Genomic DNA, 22096 nt, shown 5'->3' with positions numbered 1-22096 from the left:
CATGCAAAAAATTCGGCATTTCATAATTGGACACCCAAAAATCACAGTGATAAAATATGGGTAATGTGTTGCCAATCCTATGAAACTTTTCAGCGCCGAAACATGTATCGGGCTTATCATTGCCTTAAAACAAAAAAGGGGGAGATGTAGAGATTCGGCCTGAGGGCGTTGGCAAACCACGCTCTCTGAGGCTGCACCTCTGCATCTAACCTAGACCAATCAGGATACTACAGCACAGCAATTGCCTTATATGTAAAAGGGATTACTTGAAGCCTATCAGTTTGCTCCACGCTACCTCACAGGATTACTTGAAGCCTATCAGTTTGCTCCACGCTACCTTGCGGGATTATTTGAAATGATTTACGTGTATGTATAAATAAAGGATTCCCCTCTGTTCGAGAGGTCTTTCGCAGGAAATCCTTCTCCGTGTCATTCTTCCTCATTGCTTCCCGACATTTGGATCCAGACTCAATTTTCCATCTACAAAACTGAACTTTTCTGCTGCGGTCCATGGTTTGCCTCCAAGCACTGTTGGGAAAGGAATCTACAGGAACAACATAAGGGAATTGGTTGAAATTGCCAATTCAGTCTCAATCCAGCCTTATGTCTACAGCTTTTAGAATACTGCTTACAAGAAGAAAGCAAGAGAAGCCTTTAGGTTCTATATGTAACAGAAAGAAATAATACCAGCTATAAAGAAGAACTCATACACTATCTCAAAAATGACATTTTAAGACTAGTTTGCTTTCACTTTCCTGAAACATGGGTTCAGACATCACCCAAGCACTCTTAAAAATGTATTTCTCCATATATGCTTATAATTTTATACTGCCTGTTATTCATTATAAAAGTATGTTTATTTTCAGTGTCATGTTTATGCTAACAATATTTGTCTTCTGTACAGAATACCTATTATTTTTCATATTTGCTTTGTCAAATTTCAGCAAGGTACCTTCCTGTCACCCTGTACTTTTCTCTCTTTCTCTCTTTTGTCCTCTCATTTTATTATAGAGCCTATTCTCACCAAACAATGACTGTATGTCTTTCTGCAAATGGTCCAATAGTGTAAACAAATTTTGAAAGAAAGCATTCTATAGGCACGTTTCTCTGCTTATTTTGTTTTGATTAGCCTGTCTAGTCCCTCTCCTTGTCAATATTCAATCCATCACTCATCGTAAAGCAGACCTTGCTATATACAAACACAGAGTGACTCGTGCTGCTAAGGAGCAATAAATTCAGGTAGCTGTCTATACAGCTCGCCACTTGACTGGTTTATCTCTCTGTGCACTGTGTATGCCTTGATCTTATATGATGGATTTTAGAATAAAAAGATATAGGCTGAAAAAGAAGAAACTTATCAGTTTGGCAGTCCTTGAATTATAGATTTTGGGGGGTAACATTTTTGTGTTTCAGTGTCTGTCTCCTCAGGCTTGCATGGCCTAATAGGAAAATATGTATGATGGTCTCATGTTTGTTTTTATTTTTTTAAATCACAGCTCCTACTGAATGTCAAAACAGTGAGGTGACAGCTACTTGTCGGGACACTCCCACATCAAGCAATACAGACTAAACAGCATGCTGTCCATCAATGAATCAATTGTTATTTATTAATCACTGTGCTTTAAACTAGAGATGTGACTGAATATGTAATAACTGTGATTTTAATGTAAAAGGTCAAGGTTTTCTACACTTGTTAAGAAAATTATGATCACTCTTCCTTCTGTCTGCATTTTTAAATCTCAGTTAAAATATCCCATTACAACTGACGGCTGTTTTTGCCCAGTTATAAATACACTATTATCAACAACATACAATGAAGTTTAATGTAAAAATTCTATACAGTTGGTACAAACCAGGTGTCAATTTGAATGGCATTTCTACTGATCTCTTTTAACAGGGTCAGGAGAAAAGATGGCTGCAATTTAAAGGCAGATGTCAAGAAAAACTTCATACAGATCCCTACTAAACATACTGGTGATAATTCAGATTCCTGTAACAGAACCTCCAAGGTCAAACTCAAGAGTACATGAAGAAATATATGGTTCCTTCAGGAACAAGATATTAAGGGCCTTAAAGGTGATAACTATCATTTGAATTGAGTACAGAAACAAGATAGCAGCAAACATAGTTCCTTGGGACTAAACTTCACTGAATAAAATTGGACTGATTTCCAAGCAAATCTACTGAGGATTGCTTCCATGATGTTTCCATAATCACTATGGCAAAACTAGGCCCACATCCTGGTTGCTGCATTCTGAATTAATTGGTTACCAATCTGCCTTCATAGATAACTACTCATTAAGTTATATAAGACAATGCTCAGATCTCCTTTTCCAGTAATCAGTGTAGCTAACAAACCAGCGTAAATTAATAAAAGATAGTCCATGCTACTCTTTCACCTGCTTATAAAGAAGCAAATTCAGGTGGGCAACCATGTTGATCTGAAGCAGCAGAACAAAGTTTGAATCCATTGCACCTTTAACATCAACAAAGTTCTATTCAAGGTACTAGGGGCCAAGCCTGTTGCATTCAAGAATTCACTGGACAGGCAGACTGGGGTGGGAGCACTCTGTGGACAGCCTCCTCCTTCTCCCAGGACCTGGAAAGGCTGCAGGCAGCTGTTAGGGAGCTCAGTGGCAGGGGCAGCTTACAAGCAGCAGAGATCTGCAGCCTCCAAGCTTCGGAGGTAAGTGGAAGGAGGAGGGGGGTGGTCAGGGGTGGGGGACAGAAGGTGACTGGCTGGCCACTGGACAGACAGGCAAGTCGGTTGGAGGAGGAGGAACTCAAGGGCGGGGCAGCCACCCTGAGTGTTAAACGCTGAGTGGCACTTTAGCCATGAGGCATGCTCCTCCTCCAAGGACTTACCAGAAATATTAAGTGGAATAGATAAGCTTTTTTGTGCATGAGCCATTCATCAGATTTAGTAAAACTAAATATCTTCAACCACTACATTGGGGGGGGGGGGGATAAGTTGCTTATGCCTTGACTCTAACTAACCTTTCCTGCAAACTAACCCCACTTTACCAATTTAGCAAATTCATTGTTTCCTTGGATTTGGCTAGAAAAGAAAGATTTGGGTATCATCAGAATGCTAGTAACAATTAATCCAAAATCTATGGATGTTCTCTTCTGCACAGGGGTAAAAGGCCAGGCCAGTGCTCATATGGTAGCAGGACTAATCCCTGCTTCCACATGATGTTGGCACTGGATGAGCACCATCCTGTCCTGCATTAGGTCCTCTGTTGGCCCACAGCAATTTCTGTGCTCTCTTTTTCACTGCGGAGGCCAACGGGGCTTATCCCAGGGCAGACCTATGTGGAAGGGGAAGAGTTGGGCCTTCCAGGCCTGGCTCCTCCCTCTCCTATGGAATCCCAGAAGGGACAAAAAATGCCTCAGTCAGGTTCCACAGCACTTTGCAGCAGTGTGGAGCTGACTAGGGCATTTAAAATTTGTCATGAAGGTAGGATTGTGTTATCATGCAATCCTGCCTTCGTGAAAATAACTCCCTCCCCCTGCCATGGCTGCCACAAAGCTTGACGGTACCTCTCCACCTCAAGTACCTCCTGTGGAGACAGTAATCTGGGATGGACCGGGTCCAGTGGGGAAAACCTTCCCCTGTGAGGACCCGGGAAGTGGCAGGGCTAATTGCCCCATCAGAAGAAGAAGAAGAAGAAGAAGAAAAAGAAGAAGAAGAAGAAGAAGAAGAGTTGGTTCTTATATACCGCTTTTCTCTACCCGAAGGAGGCTCAAAGCGGCTTACAGTCACCTTCCCTTTCCTCTCCTCACAACAGACACCCTGTGAGGTGGGTGAGGCTGAGAGAGCCCTGATATCACTGCTCGGTCAGAACAGTTATCAGTGGTGAGCCCAAAGTCATCTAGCTGGCTGTATATGGGGGAATGCAGAACCAAACCCAGCATGCCAGATTAGAAGTCCGCACTCTTAACCACTACACCAGCCATGCCATGCTGTGTAGAAAAGCTCTCTGAGAAACTGTATATATTAAATAGCATGGGGAACAAGATGATCCCTCCAGGTCTTTATGGACTAGTTATAAAGAACAATGAACAAATGGCCTGAAGCACTAGCTCTGAGCCACATGAAAGAATACCACCAGGGCCTAATCTTGCCAGGCAGCCCTGAAAGAGATCATGGATAACTGTATCTACAATGCTACATAAAAGTCCAGGATGACCAATAAATTCCTCCGGTAGGAATCATCACTGATGATTGATGATCAAATCAGCACTGATAATCAATCAGTGCAATTAAGCTCATTTCAGTACTATATCCAGGATGGAAGACCTAGGGAAAGGGATCTTATTAATCAGTTTCGCCCATAAATGGAAATGAATAGCCACCACTTTTTCAAGAAACTTACATTTAAAAAGAAAATTTGATACTGACCAGAAATTATTCATGTCTGTAAAGTTCAGCCTTACTGCTGCCTTATTTAGGGCCAGAAGATGTTGATCATTTCTACCATCCACTGAGTCTGCTAGCTTCTGGCAAATTTCACTGCCCAGCAAGAATCTGGATCAAATAAACTTGTGGCATGTCTCAAATCTCCATGTACTGTGTCCAGATCCTCAGGTTGCACTAATTGAAAGTTATTCATGGTTGATAAATTAAAGCCTCAGGAACATCCAAAGACTATGTAATTAATGTGGAATCCATTTCAAATTGGAGACCATTGATTTGATCCATGAAGTATTTGGCAAAGTGGTCAAAATGAGCTGCCAAGACATCCACTATTTTCTCCTTGGGGCCTGAGTTTAACAAGCTTTTCACAACTGGAGTATCATTGCTGTAAGAAACTGCTTTAAGAATGCAATAGTGGGTGGAAAGTAAATTTTTTGTGCTGCCATGATCACCCCAAAGTAGGGGTAGTAATTTGTGTTTGATCAGAGCCGGCTGGTCTGGGAGTGACAGGTAATAAATCATCAAGTAATAAATAAATAAAACAAACAATAAATTTTATATGGGTCTTTATCTGCCATTGTTCTAGCCATCATCTCAACTTGGTTATTTCCCACTGTGCTTCTTAGAACCCAGGATGTACCTCTGCAATCAGGACACAGCATTCAGGAGCTCCTGTGTGGCATTTGTGGCCACCTAGAGAGTGACAATCAAGCCAAAATTAATTCTGTATATGAGATCACTAATGATCTGTTCAGGATAGGACACCAAAGACATGAGTTTGGCATCCTATATGTGTAAGACAGGATATCAAATTAAACTGACCCATGCTTTCGGCTATGCACCAAGGAAAGGAGTCATTAAGGAAACATACTGTCAAACCTCTCAGGGGAATCAGTTAAAAATTCACCTAACTACTTTATATGTTGAAATAAAAACTTGTAGCCTTTGTAAACAGGAGTTCTGCTATCCCTTCTTCTTCTGCCATATTCAACAGTAACCTACAGGAGAAGGGAGAAACACACCCATCTCATCCAGTGATTACCCCCATGTATATAATGACAAATGCTTGCACAAAGTAAATTCATACCACAGTAAGTTCATAATGAGCAGAACTGACGTGTAATTTCTGGCATTGTTTCACTAAGTGCTATATAATTCACTGCAACCATTTTCTTTAGAATGTATTGAATTTTCTATCACTCTTAATTTCTTAAATGGAGATCCAGTGTCCTTGCAGAACTCATGTTACAGCAAAATCAGTAATGATAGTTCTGAAGAATTACAGGACAGATCCTGAATCCAACTTATTGTGTTATGAAACAGGTTATAAAAAGGCTTGATGTTTTTACTGCCTTTCAGAACCTATGTATTTATGAATCTCTGTTGACACGCAGTACTTTATCTAAACTGAGAACAGAATACAGCAAGACACTACTTATGAGTCATTAAAATAATAGTCCAATCCTGGCAGTCTTTCCAATTTTTACACATATTTTAGGGATGGGCAAAAACATAAGATAATTTTTATCACTATCCTAATTTGTGGACTTGGAGAGTTCTCCAAACAACTAATGCCAACTGATTGGATGTCCCCAGCCCCCCCTCCCCAAAGTATGGTTGGCCTCAACCAGGGCCAGGCGTTTTGGTCCTGGCTTCCGTTTGGTGGAATGAGCTCTCAGAGAACATACAGGCCTCGAAGGTGCTCGTAGAGTTCCACAGGGTCTGAAAGATGGAACTCTTCTGCCAAACTTACTATTAAGGCCAGCAGAAAAAACTGACAGAACATCTGATCCAGGCCTCCCTTCACTCTCTCTGATCCAGGCCTCCCTCACCCCCTATGGGGCTAGTGGTTTTAAGTAACTATTTTATATAAGGGTGAGAGAGTATTGAGCTGGCAGCAGTACATTCCCTTCTTTTGTTGTTTCTTTGCTACAAAGAAGTGGCAAAATCACAAATCATTCTTATGCTTTTATCTTGAGTAGCAAACAAAAATAGAACTTGCAGTCTATTTCCCATCAATCTGCTTTCCCAATTTCTGGAATATAAAGATAGCCATATAAATATTCATATCTTTAGGGGTATATGGCATATAAGGAGGTAAATTCTATATCATACAACAGCCGCGTATGTGCAAGCCACACGGCTAAGACCATTGCATTTCGTTTTGTTTTTATGACCAAACTGTAAGTATGCAGTTCATGCTGCAAACACATTGTAAGTTTCAAACAGAACAACCTCTTCAGCATTTTTAATGTATTTTCATGAAAACGGGAAAGCGGGGAGGGAGAATGGAAAGGGGGGAAGGATAGAGATAATAGAAAGATGCTAAAGCACAGACAAAAAACATGAAGTGTGAAACTCCTTGATTATTCAGTGCACAAAATGATGAATGTGTCTGATCTTATTAAGTATATTAAATCCTTTCCCACTTCTTTGTAAAAGAAAATAGTTTTTACACTTGACTAGATCTGATCCACATCCATTCACAAGCTAAAGCATCAGACTGGAAAGCCATCAGCCAATACTCCTATTACATTGTTTTGAGGGTGTGTTTTTTAATAAACAGAGTCAGGGAAAGGGGCAGCAGTTTACAATTTTACCTCAGCAAACATAATTGAAAAAGCTTTCTTTGATTAGCATGAACAATAGCTTGCGCCCAGAGTTGTAGCAGGATTTCTGCCACAGAACTAATTTTAAAGTTAATATGTGTGTGAAGTAGCCAAAGTTAAACATTTGAAGAGCTGCAATCTTATACACACTTAATTGGGACCAAGTCCCAATGACTAAGCAGGACTTATGTCTTGGAGAGGGAGACTGAGGGGAAGACAGACTGGGAGGAATACAAGGCCCTGGAACCCCTCTCCTTCCACACAAACACACACACATTAGCCCCATAACCACACAGGGAGAAGCAGAGGAGGAAGGGGAAGGAGCTGGCCACCTCCATGGTACTAGCAGTCCCTATGCCAAGCTTTCCTGAGCGGCGAGCAGACCTTGCTTAAGCAAAACTCAGGGCAACTGGGTGCCACTTTGCCTGTTCTTTCTGTTGTAATATGCAAGATTTGCAGTGTACATAATTGAGCAGAATATAAAGAGTGTCCTGCAGGGGGCATTGGAGGAGATCTGTATCTAGCATAATTAGAATGGGAACCTCCTGACGATTTCATATTACTATTTTCTCCAGTGCTTTTTTGAGTATAATTCCTTTCTGCTTGCCTCCAGAAAAGCAGTTGAACAGTAGAATGACTACAAACGACAAGTCTTTTCTCTTCTCTAGATAGATAGATAGATAGATAGATAGATAGATAGATAGATAGATAGATAGATAGATAGATAGATAGATAGATAGATAGATAGATAGATAGATAGATAGATAGATAGATAGATAGATAGATAGATAGATAGATGACGACGACGATAATGATAGCCATTCTGACTCTTGGTATGGGTCAGCTGTTGCCCTGACTTTCATTCTTGCACCACTTCTTTCAGTTGCATAATGCTCATTATGCATTAGTGCTCATTATGCATTATGCATAATGTTAATTTTGATCATTTCTAAGCATCATGTTCTTTGTCTGCCAGGTTTCCTTTTTCTGCTGTCCAATCCTAGCATAATTGCTTTCACCATCAAGTTGGATTTCATGATGTGGCCAAAGTAAGTGAACTGGAATTTCATGGTTTTACCTTCTAGTGATATATCAGACTTAATGCATTATAATGTTTTCTTGTTTGTGACTTTTGGTGTTCACTGAATCTGCAGAAGCCTTCTCCAGAGCAGAAAAAGAAATAAACCAAGCTGATAATGCCTTCAATTAGTTCTCAAAGATATATTTCAATTCAAACAGAGTCAAAACGAGACTCGGCTTTAATTTGTCTGTTTTCAACAAATAACCCTTCTTCCTCAGTGACAATATTTGTTAGCATATCATGAATGGTAAATTGATTCAAAAATATTTTTCGACCAAATGGTCCTACATGACCACAGAGGTTTCACAGTATAGTCAAATGCGGGGATCAAGTGGCGCACAACCTACATTAGCGTCCCCTTCTCTAGAACCAGAGTGCAAGTGAATCAATTTTCTTCTTGTTCAATTTTCCCTCGTCCAACTTTCATGGCCGTAAGTGGCTATTGGAAATATGAAAAATCAGACTACATTTGGTAGTCTGATTTATGTCCTTGCTTTTCCATGGTTGGTTCAAAATTATCATTGCTGAGCAACCCAGAGCAATTTGATATTTTTAATAAATAAATTATTTTATTCTTTAAGAAGAAGAGTTATTCTTATATGCTTCATTTCTCTACCAGAAGGAGTCTCAAAGCAGCTTGCACTCTCCTTCCCATTCCTCTCCCCACAACAGACACCCTGTGAGGTGGGTGAGGCTGAGAGAGCCCTGATCTCACTGCTCGGTCAGAACAGCTTTATCAGTGTTGTGTCAAGTTCAAGGTCACCCAGCTGTTTGCATGTGGAAGAGGAGCAGGGAATCAAACCCAGCTCACCATATTAGAAGTCGGCACTACATCGTGCTGTCTCCACGCTACTGATTTAGTGGTAGAATATAGCATATGCCTGATGCTCTCTCATTGAAATCAATGGCACTTCGAACAACAAAACTTACAGTACAATTTTAAGCATATTTTCTCACATGTAAATCCCACTATGTTCATGGCTTACTGCCATGTAACTGTAGGGATATATATTTAGGTTGAATTGTGCCTAGTATTGTTAGAATAAGAATACAGATACAACATTCATTTATATATGGCATACAAATTGCTCCCGGTAACCACTAGGTAAGTGCTGTGTCCATCTCAAATTTGAAAATGAATTGTTCCAGAGCAGGGTGTTTACAGAAGTTAGAGTGACAGTCTCCTCTTTCATTTTTATTATGTTGCTAACATTATTGATAACACCATTAAAGGATCTCTACTGCAAGAAATGGGTTATTATTTCACAAGCTACTTGAAATTACAGGTGGAACCCACATGGACCATTTGCATGGGAAGTCAACACCGGAAGAGAAGTTAAACCAAAGGTAGAAGCTCTTTTGAATTGCAATGTGGTTATTACTTTTTCAAGAGACAGTTTCATGTTGCATTGTTTCATATTGTTTGCCACAGTGGTTCTTACTACCCTTCTTACCCTTTCTTATTCCCTGGATCTCCAAATTGTAAGGTAAAGTTCTCCAGACAGCCAAGGCCCACTATGGACATTCTAAATTAACTACAGTAGACAAAGCATCAGTGATTTGTGTTTCCGTCTCCAAACTCATTGTTCTTGTCTCTACAAGAGGCACAAGAGCTAGGCAAAAGTCACTCATATTCCCTATCCTGTATTTTTTCCAGAAATCCAAAACAGTTATGAATTCAGTTAAAGCTTTTGATGTATAGTAATTTTCTTTCCAACTCTAAAATTTGTCTCTATGGACTGGGGGAGTGAGATAGGAACCATTTCCTATCACAATAATCTATAAATTGATTCAAAGGCCAGAGTAATCTATCTATAGAGCATGCTTTCTGCATTAACATAAGTGACCTTAGCCTTGGCCCATAAAAATATGAGTATAAACTTTTGCCATTTTAATTGCTTTTCTGTCATGAAGCTATAATCAAGCCTTAAAACCAATCAGAGTCCACTGGTAATAAAGAACTTCAGTTGTTATCTCTCAAAACCTGAGCCTCAAAATAATTTGGAACATGGAAAAAATGTTGATTGTGAGGAAGAAAGCTCTTATTTATGGACAAATGTCTTAGCAATCAAAGGGGTAGGAGTTGCAAAAAATAAATCACTGTACTGCAACGTTCGTTTGATGTGGAATTTCAGCTTGTTGCAATTTTGGTAATATATATTCTGCTAGAATTATATCAAGCTGTAATTTACTTGCTTTTTCATTTCCCACATTTTGCTGTGACAGTGTAAATATAAATGGGAATGCAAGCACAATATTATGTTTATGTTCTTTCTTTGGCGACTCTAGCTTCTTCTTTCAGGGGGAAAAAAAGCTCTGTGTTCTTTGAGCTTAGAACCAGGGGAATTATTTAAATTTATAACCCACTCTAAACTTGAAGGATCAAACTGTTTAGGAACATTTTATAAGAAACATTTATCTAAATGGAAATACTAAGCTAAAATACTTCTTCTACACAGCCTTTAACATCCAGACACTGTAACAGTTGGGTATTTGATGTTGTTATGTTTTATCACATTGCTCTAAAGGGAACGTAATAATAAAGGCAACATGGTCATCTGTAGATCCAGGCAATTTTCTACTCAGTACATGTCTTGTACTACTAATAGTCACAATTCTATTTTTCTACCAAGACTTACAATCAGGTCTCCATGATAGTAATATTACTCTATTTTAATTGTTAGTTTTTCCAGTTATTATACAATTTAGTAGGAAACACTTCTGAGCTTTGAAACTGGAGGCTGCTCAGAATATGTAGAGTTTCTTCCTGCTACTAAGTCCAACCTGTCACCTTGACCCAACCAAGACTTGTTCACTTTAAACTACTGAGGACATTCATTCATTATCTCATAAAAAGTACTATGCTTAGAAAGAAATGCTGATGTAAATAAGCGATAGCACTATATGTAGATAGGAAAATAATATTATGAAACTTGTAGCCATAGAATTGTAATCAAGAAGTGTAACATTATTTTTTTTTACAAAAGGACATCAGTGTTTGTGGCATTCATGGAAAAAAACAGAAATCTAAGAATGAAAAAGTAGTCAAAATACAGATATTCAATAGTAATAATGTATAAATTTTCAAAATTGATTCAGTCAGCTATTAAAAGCCAGATGAGGCACAAACTTAATCTACTCATATTACTAAAGACCTTCTGAGTCAGAGACATAGGCTCGAAGGACAAATAAATCAGCATGGAGCAGGGATTTAATCTACCTTCTAGAAGCAATCAACAAATACGTATATTTTGAATATAAAAAAAATTACTGGTAGCCTCTTCAAATCCTATGGACTCATCTCCTTGGGTGGTGTGCAAGGCTCCTTACCCAAGAGGGCCAAGAACTGAAGACTGGCACTAAGTCAGGATATACAGTTAAGTCCTAAATCCTGATGTGTAAGAATATAGTTTTGAACCAAACACCTATCAGATATTGTCCCTTTCAAGGGCACTTTACTCTCTCTACAGGTGGATATTAATGCCATGGGACTCCCACTCACAGAGGATCTTCATTTTGGATCCCTGTACACTTGCACATCATAACATAGGCCTAGTAATCAAATTGGAATCTGGACCAAATGGATACCAAAATGACAGTGTGTCAAGTGGAGGACATGCAAGGAATGACTGATTATGCATGGGCAGAGAAGGGCGGGCCAGTGCCTGTATGACATCTGGGTTAATCCCCACTTATGCATGATAATGGCACCATCCGGGCCTCCTCCTGGTCCTGGCCCAGTTTAGGGCCTCTGATGGCCCATGGCAAGAGAAAGCTGATTTTTTTGTGTTCCCTTTCTTGCTGTGGTGGCCATAAAATTCCCAGCTGGGCCAGGCCTGTGCCTAAATGAAGAACTGGGCCTTCAAGGTCCGGCTCCTTCCACTACCTACAGTGTCCCTGCAGGGACATAAAACACCCCATTTGGCTTCACAGCATTGTAGAGCCAAATTGGATGTTTCTATACTCCCATGATGGTGGAATAGCAGCATGTCGCTATCCTACGAAAGGATCCCTGTTTCACTTGCCCCCTCTGTTGTTGCTGTTGCTACAAAATGTGGCAGAACCTTTCAGCCCTGGAGTTGTGCGTATACATGCAGAATTCCAGGGTGCATTGTGTGTGTCAGGGGATTTTGTGAGTTGCCCCGCCATGAGGAACTGTCAGGAGCCACACCTAACTGGTCAATGTGTAACAACACCACCATTAATCATGAGAAAGCCATATCTGATGGGAGTCAGTCAAGAGATCCTTTCCCCGAGGACCTAAAGGAAACCCTCCCTGATAACCTGGCCATAATAATGACCCAAATAATCAAGACAATAAAGCAAGAAGCCAGCCCCAACCATTTCCTTCTTATTTCCATTCTGTAGCACCTCTGCTTTTATTTACCTGACTAATTTATTGGTTTAAATATTCTCTGCCACAAAATGGAGCTGAATGGTTGCCATTTAAACATTATTTCATTTACACATAAACAGTTGATTTCATGAGTATAAATCTGACTGAAAACATGCATTCAGAGAATTTTCTTATCTCCCCATGTTATGATAGTACCAATAAATTGCAACACAAATCTCAATGCTCTGTTATATTTTGTACAGTTTTCTTCAGCATTACCATGGGTAAAACAGTTATTTTATTAATTTTAAAAAGATATGGACTTCCAGTTAAGATGGCAAAGCATTAGGCAAAGCATCATGCTGCTTCATTCTACAATCCTGCCATATCACCATCATGCTTTTCTTGTCACATCAAATATCCCTAGAAAATGGGCTTTTTTGCACTGGTGTTTGCCTTTACTTTTTCAGTGCATTCTGGTTGAGTTTTTTCCCCTTCTGCATTTCACTCTGCTTCCTAAATGGGTATGCATACATTTTTCTTCCCTTCTGTGTTGATTTTCTATTCTTCACATTTTGTTCAAATTCCATTCGCTGTTTCTCCGGATTTTTAAAGAGGGATTTTCTGGCAATTTCCCCTCTTTCTTTGCCACCAAGCTGAAGTTGATTCTAAAGCATAAAGACACCACCAATGTTTTTGTCTCCTCCCTTTTCCTGCCCCTCAGAGGTCTGTCCTCCACTGCCCACATTGAGACCATTCCTCCAATGCTGTACCTTCCACCTTTCTCTTCCACTGATTAGTGTGCTGTATCCCCTGGTATTCCAGTTTTCCCTCTTTCAAATGATTTTATTTATTTATTTTTACGTTGTGCTTTTACATTTTGTTTGGCAGTCTTTCAGTGATCTCTCCTTTCTAGTCAATGTTTTAATTGTTTTTTATGTCTTTGGATGTATTTTAGCTCTGCTTTTTATCTGTTTAATGTTTTGTATGGGGGAGGATTGGGGTTAATTTTAGTGGTTTTACAAAGTGATTTTTTGTGTGCATGTTTTAAACCACTGGCTGCCTAGTGACCCCTGTGAGGCAGAAAAGTAGAATATAAATTTTGTCTTACCTGAAAAATTCTTATTGCATTGGCATTGGTGAGTATTTGGAGTTACATTGCTGCAGTTACCATGGTGGCAACTATGTGGCTGGCATTGTCCGATGATTTCTGAACAGTTCCTGCCTTGTAAAATTGGAAGAGAAAAACCAGAAATCAATATAGTCTCCCTCCCCCAAAGCTGACAAATCTGAAATAACGAAAATGTACCTATCAGAAGGAACACATTGACTTAAGCTAAGATTAAGAAGCATGGTTAATCATACCTCCATGGGTGCTTTCTCACAGCACCTTGTGGCCAGGGTAGATCATGCTACTGTCACAAATGCTAAAGACATCACCAGTATACTTAAAACATATGATCTGCTCTAAGTACATTACAAAATGATAAGGTGGTACCCACAGAATTACAGAACAAATTAAACATTACAGTAATACGAAAATATGGCTTTAATCATAGCCAAATACCATGTAAACAACTAAACCTAAATGGAATACCCATTTACCACATGCAAGGGGAGCAGCAATAGCTGACAGTTTTCATCATTATGTTAGCTTGTGGGAATTTTATAGTTTGGCGCAGATGGAAACAAAATCCCAGACTAGGTAGATCTTGGATCCAGCAAACTAGTTTTATAATCTAAATGCATGAAAGGTAATGTTCGAAAAATGAGAGAGGGGAACCCTTCAAACATTTGAACAGACACCTTATATTTATTTTTCCGGCATGCTGTAACAGCTGCCTGGAAATGAAGACAGTTTGAGGATGAATTCAGCTTAAACATGCTGCTTACTGGAAATTACCAATCATAAATTGCTTGTGCTTTTACAGCATATGGGACTAAATACCGTATAATTATGCTTGTCATTTGAATTGTTGCTATACTGTTATTCACACTTCAGCAATTCCTCCATTTCTTTAAAAATATTTAACACTCTCAGAGAATTTTTTTCTCTCATTCTCATGAGAGATTTTTTCTCATTCACACTATGAATTCGGTCCACAATATATCATGTAATGTCTTAATCATAATCTTACTGGCTCCTTTCCTTTCCTTTATAGTTTGCTTAGGTTTCACTTGTAATGTGATTATGGTTATTATCTAGCTCTCATTGTATTGGGCTCTATCGGTTCAAACAATGCTCAGCATAGATCTTACAGAAGTGGGTTTAAAAATCCCAGAGCTGGGTGAAGTTGGATGAAGTTCTATTTTTATAAGGAATTCATGTGAAATGGGCACTGGGGAGAGAGAGATTCAGTGCCAGCATGTTTTCAATTCATTTTAAAAGAAATTTTGTGCCACTTTTTATGAGATAGATCTGGGCACTAATTTTATTGCAGTTGTTCAAAAATGTATTTTATTGTCCAGCTATTTTTTATTTAATTAATTTTATTATGTGATTTATATCCCGCTACTCCCATTCCAATGGTTCATGGCGGGACACAAAGTCCTCAAAAAACCATTAACCCCCATTAAAAGGACATTCCAAATACAATAAAAATGGTAAAAGCATAGCAAACAAAGAGATAAAATACCTTGATCCCCCCTGCCCAGCAATCTAATAACCTACTATAGGGGAGGAAGAGGGAGGCCCTAGCTGACATCAACCCAGGTGCTAACACTAGCCCTGTGAGGGGAGGGGGGCATGATCTTCCTAACTGCCCTGGCCTCAACCATAGACCTAGTGGAAGAGCTCCGTTTTGCAGGCCCTGGGGAAAGCAGAAAGCTCCCACAGGGCCCACAGCTTACCTGGGAGCTCATTCCATCAGGTTGGGGCCAGGACCAAAAAAGCCCTGGCCCTGGCCCTGGCCCTGGCCCTGGTTGAGATCAGGTATGCCTCTCTAGGGATGGGAATCACCAACAAGTCAGTACTTGCAAAATGTAAAGCCCTGTAGGGAGGATTGGGCAGCAGGTGGTCCCTCAAATATGTGGGGCCCAGACCACGAAGGGCCTTGAATGTCAAAACCAAAACATTGAACTTGATCTGGGCCGCAACTGGCAACCGATACAGCTGCCTCAGCACAGGCTGGATATGGGCCCTCCAAGATGTTCCTGTGAGGGCCCTAGGAGCTGCAGTTTGTACCAGTTGCAATTTCTGGGTCATGGACAATGGCAGGCCCGCATAGAGCGAGTTACAGAAATCTAGCCTGGAAGTGACCATCACCTGGATCACTGTGGCTAGGTGGTCAGGGGACAGGTAGGACTCTAGTAGCTGGGCCTGGCGAAGATGGAGAAAAGCCTGGACAGCTACCCTCTTGACCTAGGCCTCCATAGTTAGGGAGGCATCTATGGTCACCCCCAAATTCCTTGCCTGGGACACGATGGTAAGTTGCATCCCTGCCAGGCAGGGCAAACACACTTCCTGCTCCACCCCCTACTTCCCAACCACAAGACCTCCATTTTGGAGGGTTTGAGTTTCAAACAACTCTGCTCGAGCCACCCAGCCACCACTTCCAAAAATCAAATAGTTCCAGGGGGGGATCCAAGCAGCCGTCCATCAGGAGATACAGCTGGGTGTCATCAGCATACTGATGACAGCTCAGCCCAAAGCTCCGTACCAGCTGGGCCAGAATGTGCATAAAGATGTTGAAAAGTGTGAGGGAGAGAACCGCACCATAAGGAAGCCAATAGGTGGGCAATAACGCTTCCCCCACAGCCATCCTCTGGCTTCGGTTATGGAGAAAGGAGTGTATCCAGCTTAAAGGTGTGCCCCATATTCCCATTATGGCAAGGCTAGTTTATTTTATTGGAAGAGAAGAAGCCTAATCAGGTCTACTCAGAAGTAATCTAGTTGAATGAACAGCTACATCTGGATAGGCCAAGGGGTGGACAAGGAGAGGCTGCAGCATTTCAAATGGCATAAATCACAATTTTTGAAAACCCAAGCCCCCTCCCCTCAAAAAAAAAAAACTATTGAAGAAATGTATCCTTTTCATTAAAGATTATTTTCAATATGTTCCTTTCTATTTGAACTCATGAGACTTTGAGAAGAATCAATAGAGAGAAAAGGAGACACTGTCAGAGAATTTGCATGCTATGAAAGAATATCTGGCTGATCGGGAGAAAGGTAGGCTACCCAGTAGCTCTCATATTTATTCTTAAAAATTAGTAATAGTTTGTATTACTCTGTCTCCTATTGTAAAATTAAACTAACTTGGTGTATGCTACCATTAACTCTTTGGAGAGTTCTGGTGATAAAGGGACTCATATACCTTTGATGATCTATCCTATCTATCTTGATGGGAGGAGGAATCATGTCCATAGTTGAAAAATCTGAGGGCTTGGATCTCTTCCCTCAGACTACAAATGTGTGATGTCTTTGTATTCCTAAAATGTCAGAAGATGTTATTTCTTTATGATGGGGAATTTGTTTGGCTAAAGTAAAGCCAAACCTTTGTTTATTTTTTACTGATGCATATCTCATACCCATTATTGGAATTCATTACTAGAGCTCTTTTTAATATTTAACTTCAGACTTTTTCTTATTTCCTCCTGAGCAATCACTGTACAAGATCTAAACTACTCAAATTCTTACCTGCAAACAATGGAGGGCACACACACTCATAGGAATCTCTGCCATTTTCTTCTTTTTCCCCTCTGCTAATACAGGAAGCATTGTTGTAACAGGGCTTACTGAAGCACAAGTCAGTATGCTGGCAGAATTGTCCTGTGTATGGCTGGTTACAGAAACAATGATATGCTTCATCCCAGAGATGACTTAGACATTTTCCACGTCCAGAGCAAAAGGGTGCACTTGGGGACTTCTGGCAAAGATGCTGCTTTACTGTTATATTCAGTCTAAGCCCTAGATTGCATAAAGATTGACCTCTAGCTGGAGTTTCTACAAAGTAATGTGTTCCAATCCCAAGCCACTTTGGGTCAATTTGATGCATTCCTCTTAATCTGCAACCAAAAATTAACTGTTTCTGGGGGAGATTTTGGGGACACCTCATAAATTCTTCAAAAGACACATTGGCCAGGTTCATTCCATATGATTGAAAAGACGGCTCAGAAGAAACAAAAAGAGAATCTCCTAGCTGGAGTTGCAGAGGACAAAGCTGAAGATTAGTTGGAATGATCATTTCTACGGTGTCCCTTTTGAAATCTGAATCAGTATTCCAGCAGTCTGAGTAAGTGTGGAAACAGATGGTTTGGGTCAGAGACCACTTCACTATGTGTACTGTTGGCTGAGTTTTCCATTCTGACGTGGAATGTCTTTTGCAAATCGTCTGCCCGTGCACAATGCAGCCTTGAAGAAAATGTACTATCACAAGAATGGCTGGTTTTAGTAGCATTGTTAGGCTAAAGAGTCTGACTTCATCACAACTGTACAGGTAGTGAAAATTGGACGGCTTGTTTCAAAGGATGTGCAGTGTATATCCTACTAGAGGCTGCTGTCTTTTCTGATTCGTTGTACTGTTGCCTATGAAACAGGGAAAAAGAGGTATGAAGAGTTAGATAACAGATTCAAGTGAAAATAATGATTATATAAATAGCCATATATTAATCCACACAAATCAGAATCTACTAAAACTTCCATGTTGGTTTTTTACTTTTGTTTCTATAGTAAACCCCAGAAGCAAGAAAAATAAAAGAGCATCTCCTTCTAACCTGGAAATCTCTGAATATAATCCAATACCATTTTAGTAAAATGTTTTTAACTTAAAAAGTAAAAGAGTAACTGCCTCAGATAGGTTGGAACAGAAGGAAGCAAAATGGACCGAAGTGAAGGGTGTATGGTTAATAGTCCAATGTTAAATAAAAGCTGCTGACCAATGCCATTACAAGATTTGTTCCCCTTGAATGCTATTGTTACAATTAAACCTAGATCACTGGGACAATCCCAAATTATTAAACCTCCTCCCAATTTGATGGTAAATTCTACATGAAGAACAATCTGGTTAACATACAGCAGATTTAACACATGAAGAATTATTTCATGCAATTAATATCAAACTGTAGATCACTATTGTACCATCAGAATCTGTGAATATGATATAGTCCTGTTAAGACTGCAGTATTGTACAGGTTGGGGTTTTTTTTGTTTGTTTTTTAAGTCATACCAACTTAAAGACATTCTACAAATGCCCTGTAACAAGGATAGATACAGTTTTTAAAAACCCACATAAGCAACTGGTCATGTAAGAACTGAACCGATGTCCTGGGCTTTTGGAGTACAGGTGACTGATTCTGTAATGAATTGACATAAGCAAATGGTCATGTAAGAACTGAACCGATGTCCTGGGCTTTTGGGGTACAGTTGACTGATTCTGTAATGAATTGACTCATCAATTAAAATAGCGATCCCCAACCTGTGGGCCACGGACCACATGTGGTCCTTTGACTAATTGGAGGTGGGCCCCGAAGGACGCCTTCTCCCCCCCCCCCGGCCCTTTACTTCATCCCCCTGGCCCTTTACAACACACTTTGGGTGTCATTGTCTCCCATCATTCCCAGATGGAACTATCTCGTTGCAGAGAAACAAGCTTAGGGTTCCCATTGATTTGTCATTGTCATGAGTTAAAATTTCCATGAAAATAAAATGTTCCTTATGTTCATTGTTGTGGCGTGTCTGTATCTTATTTTGAAGGGATGTTTAAACATTACCATAGCGATCAGAGAGCGTTAGGGCAGTGGTTGAGAATAGAGGAGTAAACTACCCCCCCACCGGGCCTCAGTAAAAGGCGTTGAGTGGTCCCCGGTGAGTGGTCCCTGGCGTTGAGTGGTCCCTGGTGATAAAAAGGTTGGGGACCACTGAATTAAAATATTTGTCCTTTTACCTTTCATAAAAATTCATAGTGTGTACCATGCTAAATCAATCAAGTTTAGTTCCAGCTTGTAGCCATAACTCAGCATTTTCATTACATATGGAGGAATATGAATTTAGGACAGACAGTGCACAAGTTGTCACTTTTCCTTCGCCTCAACTTTCTTCTATAGCCACATTTGTCCAACATATTCAATTTGTTATATCCTTCTGCTTGTTTGCTCAGCTCCTTTTTGGCTATATTTGCTGTTTCTCTGGATTCCTCTACTCTGCTGTATCCTGCATATGCGTGGTAAAAGCCTCTAATGTCTTTAACTAAGGGCTTTTAAATCTAGCACCTATAGCTAAAGTGTCTTTTTCTTGACTGAATATCACTGTTTCTAGCTGTGAAGCCAGTGTGAAAAATTCAAGCCCATGGCAGACAAAACATTCTTACTGTGCTACTATTCTTAGACAAATGAAAATTGGAACTATACTCATTTCATTCACTACAGACAACAATACTCAAAGGGAAGCAGCTGTTTCATGAAATTAGTGGGATAAGCAACATTTAAAAGCAGGGTGTATATGTGAAACTTTCACAGCTAAGAAGGAAGCAGTGTTGTATACAAATAATTTAAACTAAATATATCAAAAGCCCTCATGATTCTTCTTCTTCTTTTTTGCCAGAGTACAAGTTCTGAAGCACTATTTCTCTTAATCTTTAACACTTGGCTCGATCTAATATTTGGGAAACTGCTTCCTGGGCGGAGACTGTCCGAGGCCTGTCCGGAATCTGCTTCTGGTCCTGGGAGCCAATAATTGGCCCACCCCCCTCAAGCCCACCCCCCAGAAACTCAGCGATGCAAGTTGCCACCATTTGGCACCTGTACATCGCTGGGAAAGAGGTGACCATTGCCTCCCATGGAGAAGGCTCCCAGCAGCTTGCAGAGGGGAGCCAGCTCAACTCAGGGCTCCCAGTGGGTCCCTGAGGGCTTGGCGCAGCCTACCTCCCAATGCCCAATGCTTCCAGGGACACACAAGAGCCACCAGCCCTTTCCTGGCCACAGGGGGAGGGCGAGGGGGCCGCACCAGGCCTTTCATGGCTCGGGGCAGGAGGGCGAGTGTGCTGCCTGGCGTGGCCTTTGCATTTGCTGGGGGAGGGTGGACCACTCCCAGCAAGGGATGTGGCAGAGACAGCACCAGTCGAGCCCCTTCTAGATGGATCTATACCAGCCAGCCACGCATTTTTCTCTACCTCTGTGTGTGTGTGTGTGTGTTATGTGGCAGGCCACCTCTTCTTCCCAGCCAGCCCCTTGCCTCCTGCTTGCTTTTGTCTGCACGGCGTGCACATGCCTGGCCGGTAAACCCAGTGCTGTTCCTGCTGCTACTGGCGCCACTGCTGCAGAGTGGCACCCACACCATGGTTCAAGCATTCTTTCTGTGGGAAGGGGGGCCCACCCCATCACTTCTCCCCTTGCCAGACATGCAAAGTGCCACCACCCAACAGCTCCAGTGGGAGGATGGCTGGCTTCCAGCTGCCTACCCCTGTGTGCTCTCCACCCAGTGCCTCCCCTCCTGCCCCAGAACCAGCCCCTGTCATCTGTGGCAAATGACTTGACTCTCCAGCCAACGGTACCCTCGGGTGAACACACGTGGCACTGCCCTGGTGGCGTCCTAAGTTCTACTCAATGGGTGCCAACGCAGGGGTTACCTTTCACCTCCAGAGATCATTGAGATGCCACTGGGTAGTGACCATGAGGGGGCAGATGGTTTCCTAGAGGCGGAGAAAGATGGGCAAGGGATGCTTGACTGACCCCAGCCCCTGCTTCGCTCCAGATTGGTTTCTTTTACTTCTCCGAAAGCATGCGGGAATATTAGGCTGGCTTCCAGAGGGCTACCAGTTGAGAGGGGAGGAACTGAGTTCCTTCCTTCACTCCCCCCCTGCCCAAGAAGACCTGCAGCAGCCTCCCCAGGACCTGCCTGGCCTTTTCAGGCTGGGAGGCTGTGCAAACTCTGGTCATCCTTCCCCTTTCCAAAATCCCACTGAGCCTTCGAGCAGCCACGATGGCCCTTTTCGAAATAAGCCTCCCTCTCTCTTTTACCTCTATATTTCTTTCTCTCTTGTGCGCATTTTTTACTCTTTCTTGCTCTCTCCATTTCTTTCCATCTCTATCAGCCTTTTCCTTTTAATCTCCAATTCTTTCTCTTTTCTCTCTCGCCTTTCTATCTCTTTCTCAATCTCTCCTTCTATCTCTCTGTGTCTTTCTCTACCTCTTTCATTCTCCTTCTATCCCCCCCATCTTTTAATCTCTATTTGTTTATTTCTCCCCTCTCTTTCTATCTCTTTCATTCTCTCTCTTTCTCTCCCTTGCTTTCTCTCTATATTGGTCTCTTCTTCTTTCTATCTCTCTCTTACTTAATATCTCTCTTTCTTACTTTCTTTCCACAAGTCACAGACACTCACACTTCCAGACAGGATGCTTCACCCTCCCCCCATGCTAACACCCTTTTTATTTACAGCTACAACAAGCTTTAATTCTAGTACTAAAATATTTGCTTATATCTGTCTATCCTGTTCTGTTGCTGGTTCTGTCAGTGGGTGAACCTTCTTTTTGTTTGTGTTTCATTTGGCATTCCCTCAATGATCCCTCTTTCTTAATCAATATTTTAATTGCTGTTTTAATGTTCTGTATACATTTTAACTGTAGTTTTATTTAATGACATGTGTTTGGGAGGGAGGATTTTAATGGTTTTAAAATGTGATTTTCCAACCTGTCCTTTAAGTGCTAGCACTTTTATG

The 22096-nt window shown here is 41.0% G+C and overlaps 1 protein-coding gene across 1 annotated transcript in view; it reads right to left on the bottom strand.

The window, feature by feature from the left end:
* The window catches only part of LOC143825613 (protein eyes shut homolog), a 392680-nt gene that overhangs the window by 252686 nt on the left and 117898 nt on the right, over positions 1 to 22096 (bottom strand). The window contains exons 2-3 of the mRNA XM_077313795.1: positions 17083 to 17970; positions 13558 to 13671 (exon numbers count right to left, since the gene is read on the bottom strand). Coding sequence (XP_077169910.1) covers positions 13558 to 13671; positions 17083 to 17842 — 874 coding nt within the window. The 5' untranslated portion in view covers positions 17843 to 17970. The remainder of the gene's footprint in view (positions 1 to 13557; positions 13672 to 17082; positions 17971 to 22096) is intronic.

This window comes from Paroedura picta, chromosome 1, assembly GCF_049243985.1.
Source record: "Paroedura picta isolate Pp20150507F chromosome 1, Ppicta_v3.0, whole genome shotgun sequence".
In the NCBI taxonomy this organism is placed as follows: Eukaryota; Metazoa; Chordata; class Lepidosauria; order Squamata; family Gekkonidae; genus Paroedura; species Paroedura picta.
The sequence above is the reverse complement of the archived record's forward strand: the minus strand, read 5'-3'. Positions and strand labels throughout refer to the sequence as shown.